Source organism: Bombus vosnesenskii, unplaced genomic scaffold (genome assembly GCF_011952255.1).
Source record: "Bombus vosnesenskii isolate JDL3184/JDL3185 unplaced genomic scaffold, Bvos_JDL3184-5_v1.1 scf7180000013270, whole genome shotgun sequence".
NCBI lineage: Eukaryota > Metazoa > Arthropoda > Insecta > Hymenoptera > Apidae > Bombus > Bombus vosnesenskii.
In genome coordinates, this window is record NW_022882928.1 from 1,624,111 (window position 1) to 1,634,390 (window position 10,280).

The 10,280-nt window shown below is 32.6% G+C and overlaps 3 protein-coding genes and 1 long non-coding RNA gene across 4 annotated transcripts; 1 reads left to right on the top strand and 3 right to left on the bottom strand.

Moving 5' to 3' along the window:
* Nucleotides 1-413: 413 nt before the first annotated feature.
* On the top strand, nucleotides 414-3,517 carry LOC117231006 (conserved oligomeric Golgi complex subunit 4). The gene is made up of 10 exons (XM_033489022.1): nucleotides 414-617; nucleotides 691-888; nucleotides 992-1,366; nucleotides 1,431-1,639; nucleotides 1,723-1,918; nucleotides 2,008-2,255; nucleotides 2,324-2,546; nucleotides 2,620-2,886; nucleotides 2,966-3,151; nucleotides 3,218-3,517. The coding sequence occupies exons 1-10, from the start codon at nucleotides 546-548 to the stop codon at nucleotides 3,473-3,475; spliced, it is 2,232 nt and encodes a 743-aa protein (XP_033344913.1). The 5' UTR covers nucleotides 414-545; the 3' UTR covers nucleotides 3,476-3,517.
* Nucleotides 3,518-3,749: 232 nt separating this feature from the next.
* On the bottom strand, nucleotides 3,750-6,059 carry LOC117231107. Its single transcript, XM_033489204.1, has 3 exons — nucleotides 5,919-6,059; nucleotides 4,338-4,728; nucleotides 3,750-4,302 (listed from the first exon to the last, which is right to left on the bottom strand). Exons 1-3 carry the CDS (start codon nucleotides 6,057-6,059, stop codon nucleotides 4,019-4,021), a joined length of 816 nt encoding a protein of 271 aa, XP_033345095.1. The 3' UTR covers nucleotides 3,750-4,018.
* Nucleotides 6,060-8,771: 2,712 nt separating this feature from the next.
* On the bottom strand, nucleotides 8,772-9,911 carry LOC117231015. Its single transcript, XR_004492896.1, has 2 exons — nucleotides 9,773-9,911; nucleotides 8,772-8,970 (listed from the first exon to the last, which is right to left on the bottom strand). It is a non-coding gene; the product is annotated as an uncharacterized LOC117231015 (long non-coding RNA).
* Nucleotides 8,977-9,766, bottom strand: LOC117231012. Its single transcript, XM_033489040.1, has one exon. The coding sequence runs from the start codon at nucleotides 9,576-9,578 to the stop codon at nucleotides 9,174-9,176; it is 405 nt and encodes a 134-aa protein (XP_033344931.1). The 5' UTR covers nucleotides 9,579-9,766; the 3' UTR covers nucleotides 8,977-9,173.
* Nucleotides 9,912-10,280: the final 369 nt, after the last annotated feature.

The following is a 10,280-nucleotide window of genomic DNA, read 5'->3' on the forward strand; positions in this document are numbered from 1 at the left end:
TCATGAATACGATTGATCTCGATTTTTATTCGTTCGAGTATACTTTATATTTCATTATAAAAATATGCAAAATTAATCAATATCTAGCAAAATTCTTTTAGGATGTTTCGATTATAAAGATGCAATTTTCTAGCTTAACCAAAATTTAAATACTGTTACTATTAGTTTTTCATATTTATTATATGTATCATTGAAAACAATAAAATATATACCTTAAAAATATGCAACGTTTATTCGTTAATATAATCATAAAAATTGTCCAATTACAAAATAATGTAAATTTAAAGATTCGGCCATTATTGAATTTTGCAATTATTCATCATATATGTCATAAAATGTTTTTTGAATACGATAGATTATAAATTTCTAGCCACATATGTGTGTGTGTGTGTGTATGTATATATATATATATATATATATATATACGGTTAAATCGTCTTTCCCTTATGTTATTATCTAGTATGATGAATTTCGCGGCTTAATAAAATTGTTGAATTTTAAACTATTCTAGGTGTAATGTAAATCTCGTATTCTGCACTAGTATAATGTGTATCATGGATTTATCTCCAAATCAAGACAATTTGACACATATACTTAATAAATTATCAGAAGATGAGGTTTCATCATATCTTCTTTTAAAATTTGATTCTTTCATTTGGATTTTTAAAAATCAGGTGCATTTAATTACAGGTTAAGATAGAAAAAAGTTTAGAAAATATACTTTCAAAACAATGTCATGTAGAAGCAAAACTCCAAAGTATAAGTAAGGTATTACCTAATATTGTTATAATACGGACAGAAGGAGAAAAGTTCTGTAATATGATTAGACGTACTAATGAATTAGCAGAAAATGTAAGTGCCAAAGTAAGACAATTGGATTTAGCAAGAGTAAGTTGAGATGCAATATTGACTACACTACTGATAGTAATTTCATTATTAAGTTGTTTATCATATAAAGCATCAAGTTTAATTACTTATTGTTACATTATAGAGCAGAGTATACGAATGTCAAAGACGTGTTAATGACATTCTTGATTTACAACTATGTAGTGAAGGAGTAGCTATGGCATTGTGTAATGAAGATTATGAACAAGGTGCAGCACATGTTTATCGTTATTTATCAATGGATCAACAATTATTAGAAAGAACAGCTGAAGACATTTTGATGGATCACACTAGTGTCAGTTGTTCTCTAATTACATTACAACAAGCTGCATTACAACTCAGAACTGTGGTTACACATAAATTTGATGAAGCAGTAAAATCAGAAGATCTTGCATCTGTTGAAAGATTTTTCAAAATATTTCCTTTATTAGAGATGCATACCGAAGGCCTTAAAAAGTTTTGTAGTTATTTATGCACAAAGGTAATAAATTATATGATTTTTTAAATGCTATAAAGTTTATATAACTGTATAGTTCTAACATCAGTTGCAGGAAACAGCTCAAAAAAATTTAAAAGCAGCTCTGGAAATAAAAAGTAATGATAAAAGGGCGTCAGTTATTTTTTCTGACACTATGACATTACTATTTGAAGGAATTGCTCGTATTGTAGAGATACACCAACCAATAATCGAAACATATTATGGTCCTGGAAGATTATTAACGACAATTTCTATTTTGCAAAAGGAGTGTGACAGGTATATTACATGTATTTATATTTATAGCGTATATGGGGAAATTGTATGTACTTTCAAAAATATAAAATTTATGTTTTTAATAGACAAGTTAAAAAGATTATTGCAGAATTTATGAAACACCGATCTATATCTAAGAAAGTACAAATTGTAAATGATCATGTTCGTAAACCAAGTTCTGAAAAAGCAGATCCCAAAGAGTTTGACTTGTTATTGGGAGAAATTACTATAATGCATTCACGTGCAGAATTATACATAAGGTTCTTAAAAAGGAGGGTTAAAGTAAGTTAAATGTGTTTTAAATACTCTTACATACGTGAATATTTTTAAATACTTTAAAGTTCTATAAAATTATAACATTTTTATTCCAGAATGATGTAGAAATTAGTGTAACAAATGATGCACAATACAAAGATCTAATAAATGAATTCGAAAATATTATCAACAATTCTGATTTAGCACATGGTATGCAAGAACTTTTAGGTGCTTATCTTGCTTTAGAAAGATATTTCCTCGAAGAAAGTGTAAATAAAGCACTAGGAATGGATACCCTAGATCAAGATCAACAAACATCTAGTATGGTTGATGATGTTTTTTTTATAGTACAGAAATGTATTAGGTATTGACAAAATTTTATAATTTGTGTTTAATTCAAGTACAAATAAAATACAAAATTTTCGTGTGTAGGCGTTCTATGTCAAGTTGGAGTATAGACGGTGTTTGTGCTGTAGTTAATATGGCTTGTGGAATATTAGAAGGAGAATTTGCAAACAGATTACGAAATCGATTGCGACAAGGTTATCCAGCAGGATACTTGGATCTGGCACAAGCTTACAGTGCCCTTCAAACAAGTATACAACATGGTCGTCTACAAACTTCAGATACGGAGCTCGCCCGTCTAATGTTTTTGGTAGTATTAAGTACAAAATTTACAATTCTTGCATATTTTATATGTTAATTTGTTTTACGTATTTCATTCATAGACCTATCTAAATAACACCGACGTAAGTATCGAATATGTCGAAACGCTATGTAAAAGTCTTAGTACAGAAATAGATGCGACGTTTCCCAATATGCAAAGTAAAGAAAGAGGTAAAATCGACAGTTGTTTATCCGGTTTAAAAGGTGTTATGTCGATTTTACGAGCGGTTAATGATTATGGTCTAGAACAGTTACGAGTAAGCGCTGTCAAACCGAGAGTCACACCTTGGGTCGATGCATTCTTATCAGTGGATCATCATATAAACGAGGTAAACAAAGTATATAATCATAAGAAATGATTAAAATGAGTTACATAAAAAACTCGTAACGATTCGTTAATATCCATAGGATGACTTATTAAGATATGAAACAGAAGAACCTTTCGTACAAACTTTAATTATGAATTTAGAAGGTTTACTTCAAAGTTTTAAGGGAAGTTTAACAACATCTAATTATGATGCTTTAATTGGTCTTCTTACTGCTGAAGTAACAGCTCGTTTAGAAAAAGTTGTATTAAAGTCTACTTTCAATAGAGTATGTATATTTTATGATTTTATTTTAATCTTAATATTTATTTTCCAATAATCAATAATTTTTTAGGCGGGAGGTCTTATACTTGATAAAGAAGTAAGATCATTAGCAAGTTACTTAGCCGCTGTTACCTCATGGTCCGTACGTGATAAATTTGCACGATTAACGCAAATAGCTACCATATTAAGTGTTGAAAAAGTAGAAGAATTAGCAGATTATTGTGGTGCAGATGCAATAGCATGGAGATTAACACCTCCTGAAGTTCGACGTATTGCTTCTATGAGGATAGATTTTCGTCCCGAGGATATAAAAAGATTGAAACTTTAATTTTTGTTGGATTTTATTGGTATAATAAATGTTAATAAACAGTCAATTCATTTTAATATTTTTATTTCTGCTTAATGTATAAATTATACAAAATTAAAATACAATTTTGGCTTAATAATCAACAGCTTTATTAGTATTACTTAATTATTATTAATACACATAATACATCTTACATTTATCAAATTATTTTACTACTAACTAATAATACTAATTACTAACAACTAGTAATACTACTAACAATTCTTAAATTTTATGATCAAAGTCAAGTTTGAAATATTTTTAAAACATGGCAATTTATTAGACATGTACAATCTATGAGCATCTTTAAACTATTAGAGTTATAAAATTAGTACTTCAATACTTTACTTTCTTTATTAGTAACGTTATTATCATGTAATCACACAGCTTCTGTTTTCATACAGAATAAATCTTACACTTCTTAATATTTAATATGTATGATTTTCTATGACCTTCTTACTGATTGTTATCGTAGTCAGCAGTAACGATGGTTTATATAGGGACCATCCTCATTTGTTTGCTTTGCTAAATTGTAAAAAAAAGGTATCGGTACCCTTTATAGTGACATGATACTGTTGGTTTGTTATTTTGTTTATATGTACGCATATTGTGCTGAATTAAATGTCCCTGAGTCGCATAAAGTATATTTATGTGCCTGGCGCCAATACATCTTGCAGCATCTTCACAAAATCCTACATTTGTAACCTCCTTTGAACCCCACGAAATCCCGCGTCGGTAGTCTCCTGGTGGTCCCACAAAGTCCCGCGTCGGTAGTCTCCTGATAATCCTACAAAGTCCTACGCTGGCACCCTCTTCTGGATCGCACAAAGTCCCACGCTGGCACCCTCTTCTGAATCGCACGAAGTCCCACGTTGGTAGCCTCCTCTGGATAGCACGAAGTCCCACGCTGGCACCCTCTTCTGGATCGCACAAAGTCCCACGCTGGCACCCTCTTCTGAATCGCACGAAGTCCCACGTTGGTAGTCTCCTCTGGATAGCACGAAGTCCCACGTTGGTAGCCTCCTCTGGATAGCACGAAGTCCCACGTTGGTAGCCTCCTCTGGATAGCACGAAGTCCCACGTTGGTAGCCTCCTCTGGGTAGCACGAAGTCCCACGTTGGTAGCCTCCTCTGAATAGCACAAAGTCCCACGTTGGTAGCCTCCTCTGGGTAGCACGAAGTCCCACGTTGGTAGTCTCCTCTAGATAGCACGAAGTCCCACGTTGGTAGCCTCCTCTAGATAGCACGAAGTCCCACGTTGGTAGCCTCCTCTGGGTAGCACGAAGTCCCACGTTGGTAGCCTCCTCTGGGTAGCACGAAGTCCCACGTTGGTAGCCTCCTCTAGATAGCACGAAGTCCCACGTTGGTAGCCTCCTCTAGATAGCACGAAGTCCCACGTTGGTAGCCTCCTCTGAATAGCATGAAATCTCACGTTGGTAGCTTTTTTAGATTAGTACTGCGTTGTTGGTTTTCTTTAAATTTCAGATTAATAGCTGGTCTTTTTCAAATCTTACGAAATCGAGATAACTGTTTTGAAATTTCATGAATATACATTATGATTCATCACAATGTTCCCACATTTTCCAGACATTAAGTTGTTATCCCAATTAAATCGTCCCAATTATTTGTTACAATCATTGACATTTGATCCTTGAATGAACACGATATTAAATATTTCCTTCTCTTCTGTGATGTTCCTCTAGTCTATATATAGTTATCTCTTATACTGTCCAAGTAATAGATAATCTTTAAAAGTTGCATTCTAATACCAATCCTTTTCCACATGCCAAATTGGTCTTGCGAAATTGCGAATTGATATTTCGCTTTAAAAAAATGCAACTTTTGTAAAATTTTGGCAATAAATGTTACAATTTCCTGTTTGCCATGAAAGAAATCATGTCGAATTTTATACTCTTTTCTACAAAAATATTTACATTTTACTAATAAGTATATAGTAAGTATATTCCAAAAATGTATATCTGAAGCATATTATATAAATCTGAAATTAAAAAATGAATTACTGATTCAATTTCTTCCTAATTGGAGAAATATATTGTTAAACGATTCTTACTTTACATCTGTTGTATATCTTCATATCCAAAATCTTCAACTGTTGTAATGCATAGATGATTGTAATTAAGTTATTAATTTCAAATCTGTTTCGAAATCATTTCTTCGTTCGTATTAAAATAATTTTATTCTTCTTCATTAGAAAATACAGAAAGCTGTTTATCCAATGGTGCATGAAATTGCATACAACCAAGACATCAAATTAGACGAAATAGTGAAGATTACAAGATACCATAGTTGTTTTACTTCATGTTTCAATGTTCATATAAATGAACTTGTAATCAAATTCTTTTTATAAGATTTAGTATGCTTTAGTATGTTTAAAAAAAAAAATAAAGCAGAATATAAAGACTCACATTCATATATAGTTTCAATAAATCAATTTCATTGGCACTGAGATTACTTTGAAATATAACAGTTCTAAATAGTCTAATTGTCATACATGCATAATTTTCACAATTACAGATTTGTTGAACGTTCAATTGAAAATAATACATACTGAATTATTTTCTCATTTATTTATCCATGAAAAAACGTTGTTAATCAAGGTAAAATAGTAATTCATTTTATCCTTCCATTTGAAAAATGCTTTTCTGGATCATTTAATATTACTTTCTGTAATATATTTATAATTTCCACAATTCAAAAAACACTTACTGATCATTTTTTTCACATTTACGTGTAATTTGTCCTTCAATCTGAATACCCTTACTTTATAATAAAATATATATTGTACTTATATTTACTACTATCATTCTATATATTTAGAATATTTTTGGATTAATAGATTGCATGCGAATTTTATGTGCATAAAGAATCCGTAAAACAATTATATTAAATTTACAATTTTGAATCTGAAAAACATTTGACTTCAATGATTATATTTTGATTTTTACCTGCCGCAAAACTGATGGAACAAAAATTTGTTACAACTATCGTGTTAACTGCTCGTTTCTTCCTTTCTTAGCAATGATCTGTTCCATTGTCAAACAAGTATTTCCTTCAGTAGCCGGATGAAATGCAAATTTATATTGTATTATGCTTATCATTATACCGCAAGTACTTTAAATTACTGAAATTGCGGAACCATTTCCTGTTATTGAATGCAAAACATACAGCACGAACACATTTTCCATTATCAAAAGTGCCATACAAATGTCTCATCTATTGTATTAAAGATGATAGACACAGCACCAGGCCTGTAGCTCATAATACAACAAGTTGCACCAGTTTCTCAATTTTCCCCAATTATATTCAATGTTTACAATAATCATCCTTCATATAAAATTGTTACCTTTATCCAAAGCATACTACCTCTCTCCCTCTCTTTAAAAATACGACCTTTTTCATCTTAATGTCTCCCAAAAACGGATTTAGCAGAAAGTAACGATCCAATTAGAAACTACCAGAGCATGTGTATTTTAAGCGGACCTTTAAACGTTGACTAAACGCGTTCTCTATCCAAGCCTGGCTGAAACATAATTACTCACACCCCCAGTAACCCACCTCTAAATCATTCTAATCAACGTACCATGTAAACACGAATCCAACGCGTTCCAGGAATAGAATCAACTGCCTGTAGTTGTATAGCTGTACACGACCAGTATAATTATTTCGGGTACTCCTGCAGTACAAAACAGACACCCAAACGACAATATTTCAACACAAAAATATTTAAAACAATAGTTATAGAAGCATGATACTTAATACCGCACTTGATATCAGGTATAAGCAAAAATAAATTTCTTCAAACAAATTTCAAGTTAAATCTTTAGCTTGTGTAATTATATCAAACTTGTTCAATTAACAATGAGCTATTTCCATCATGTTTTGACAACTGACGCATCGATGATCTATTTCCTTGGAATTAAAAAAGGAATGTGCATAATTTTGTCCTCCATCAACACTCAAAATATTATCTACATGCTATACTTAGGGATTCAATTTTATAATACGTTGCTTCATTTTCCATCACTGCTTTCCTACTATCAGTCACTTGAACTGTAATATAAACCAGTCTTTTATTTCCATTACTCTTCTGCATACCATTTGTCAGGAACAATACATTTTATTTGTATCTAATAACATGTAAAGTTCTTCATTTGTTCTAACATCAATCAATGGATAAGTGAATTGAAATCTGTGAAAATAAGTATCTAGTAATATGACTTCCGAACCGACATATTTATTGCAATGATTGTTAAATTTCAAAATAATTTCCTATCCATATTAAACATATTTCATATATGTGCATGTCTATTATTTCGATTAGTTGTGCTACTTGCGGTAGTTCGCCATTCTGGATCATCTAGACTCAACAAAGATGCATTCAATTTACTCCATACCTCAAAAAGCTCTTATTATCTTAATTCAAATGGGAAGATAAAGAGCTGTGACAGTATTCAGCTTGCTCAACTTTGAACAAGGCATATTGATAAGCCAAAGTAACTCACATACAAGTTGGTGGTACAAACGTTGAAAAAACTTTTCCGGACCTGAGAAAACACATTTGCACAGATAACGAACAAAAGGGATTAGAGCTCACCAAATATGATTTGCTACAATTTGCTGTAGTTGGTCACAATAAGCCTATGAGTATCGCACATCAGACGATTTTGGAATTAGTTGATGCTTGCATGTTCAAGATACGGAAGCGCGGAGTGATGAGACGTTTATGTACAACTTGATCATGGTGCAACCCATTCGTCAGCCAGAAAACTTCATGCACGATTTTCTAAAAACAAAGACTTTTCCCCTTTGTTTATCCCATACCAATCCTCTCTCGTCACTCCTTATCTTATACACAGACAGGCCAAATAATGTCGCCGATGACGGCCAACAGCCTGGACGCATGTGCGGGTCTCTTGCCTGCGACAGAATTTTATTGTGTAGTATGCTGGACAAAAAAGGATTTTTGGCATTAATATGAACTAGATTGCAGAAAAATTGTAAACATTTTCCAAATTTTATTAATTTCATTTTATTTCTTAAAGTCTACAAAACTGTTAATTAACATTAAGCAAATATACAAAATCTTGACGTTCAGAATAATGGAGCGAATATTTGAAACGGTACTACTAAATCTACAAATTAAAATGTACTATACAAATTTTCTTTAAATTATAAGACATACAAAGTACATAATGTTTTATGTAAATTGCCATATTTCTGAAAATAAAAAATATCGGATCAAACACTCTTCGGACATATTTCGAACGCTCATTATTACGTATATTACTACAAAAAATTGTAAAGGGGAATGCATTGGTCCCGATACAGTTTACAAACCAAACCAATGAAAGGCGTAGAGACTAGAGAACATGGGGTCCTCGATCGTGCGGTACGCTTCAGCATCGTTGCGAACACCAACTCCCTCCGCCTGTCCCAATGCCATCTCAAACGGTGAGACTGCAAGTAAAAAATATCCAGATATACATCAGGATAGTAATGCGATTTCTATTCCTGCAGCACCGACGTAATACACAGTGCTCCATAATCGCTCGAGATTCCATATAGTTGTTGAAATCTCTACGCAGAAATCCTCTTGTCAAAGTAGTCACAGTCAGCTTCTAGGTCTTCCAAACCTGATCGCTTGCATTTTTCCCACTACTTCAGCGTTGTAACGGTACTTTTATTTCTGCCAACTTAGACATGAAATCGTCTAAACTGCTCAATTCAGGACATAATGGCTTTTTCCAGGGATTCTGTTGAGACAATCTCCGATTTTCTGTGTCTTCACCATTGTAGAGTTCATAATTTGAATAATTTCCCTTCTTCAAGCATTGTCTTTTAAGTCGCTGCCATTTTGAAGCTGTTGATAATTGCTGGATGCGTAAATCATTTTCAGCTTTGGAAAGAGCGCACGTCAGTACTGCTTCAATCCGTAAATCGCGTCTGCGATTTCGGCGACACTTTAATTTTTTGTTGCGAACTCTGCTAATCCAAGTTACTAATCGTTCAGTTTCACTTGGCTTGTTGGGGTCAGTTTTTGGAAGTCTCTTCTGTGTGCTCACCATGATGACGACTTCGTAGTTTTCTTAATTTGTAGAAATACAAATGTCCTCGTCGTTTTCGACGTTAACACAGTATAGATGATACTTTTCTTGAGAAATGGGTTAACATGAATTATCGACTGACACGATATTCACGTTTTCTTATAGCTTTCTCAACTATTTCACCTAATTATTGAATAAGTAATAAGTACACCAACCTGTATCCGGCTCGTGTTTGTTGTAGAACAAAACAGAAGAAATTCACACAAAATGCACACAAAGGATTTGAAACTACCGAGCAAAATACCCTCCTCACATCTTAAAGAAGACTAAGCCAATGCCTACGCTGCGCGTGTAATGGCCGCTTTATATACCCCCACGCCTATCTTTATGACGTGGTCTTACGCGTGGACAATGGAAACTAGTTCCGTGTAAAATCTTACATTAACCTTACATTGTTAGAATTTTTGAAAAATACTTTAATCCAATAAATTTTTAAATATATGTGCGACAATTTTAATGCTAAATTTTATATATTTTGTACATTATATTAAAATTCTTCATTTACAGGAAATAATCAATAGCGTATGAAGATGTACTGCGGTTAATTCTAACCAATTGCGTGCCCCATTTTGTTAACGTCATTTCCGGTGCACGTATTATTTGGCACGTACATTAATGTTAATGTAAAAATCATTATTTCAATGATTGTAAGTTACATATATA

Bases quoted from the DNA above. Each gene is read 5' to 3' on its own strand.
- LOC117231006 (XM_033489022.1), top strand. From the start codon at position 546: ATGTGTATCATGGATTTATCTCCAAATCAAGACAATTTGACACATATA. The intron at 889-991 runs GTAAGTTGAGAT...GTTACATTATAG, and splicing joins GACAATTGGATTTAGCAAGA to AGCAGAGTATACGAATGTCA. The intron at 2,887-2,965 runs GTAAACAAAGTA...TAATATCCATAG, and splicing joins TGGATCATCATATAAACGAG to GATGACTTATTAAGATATGA.
- LOC117231107 (XM_033489204.1), bottom strand. From the start codon at position 6,059: ATGTATTATTTTCAATTGAACGTTCAACAAATCTGTAATTGTGAAAAT. The intron at 4,729-5,918 runs GTGAGTCTTTAT...CGTGCTATCTAG, and splicing joins TATTGAAACTATATATGAAT to AGGAGGCTACCAACGTGGGA. The intron at 4,303-4,337 runs GTGCCAGCGTGG...ATCCAGAAGAGG, and splicing joins TTCGTGCGATTCAGAAGAGG to GTGCCAGCGTAGGACTTTGT.
- LOC117231012 (XM_033489040.1), bottom strand. From the start codon at position 9,578: ATGGTGAGCACACAGAAGAGACTTCCAAAAACTGACCCCAACAAGCCA.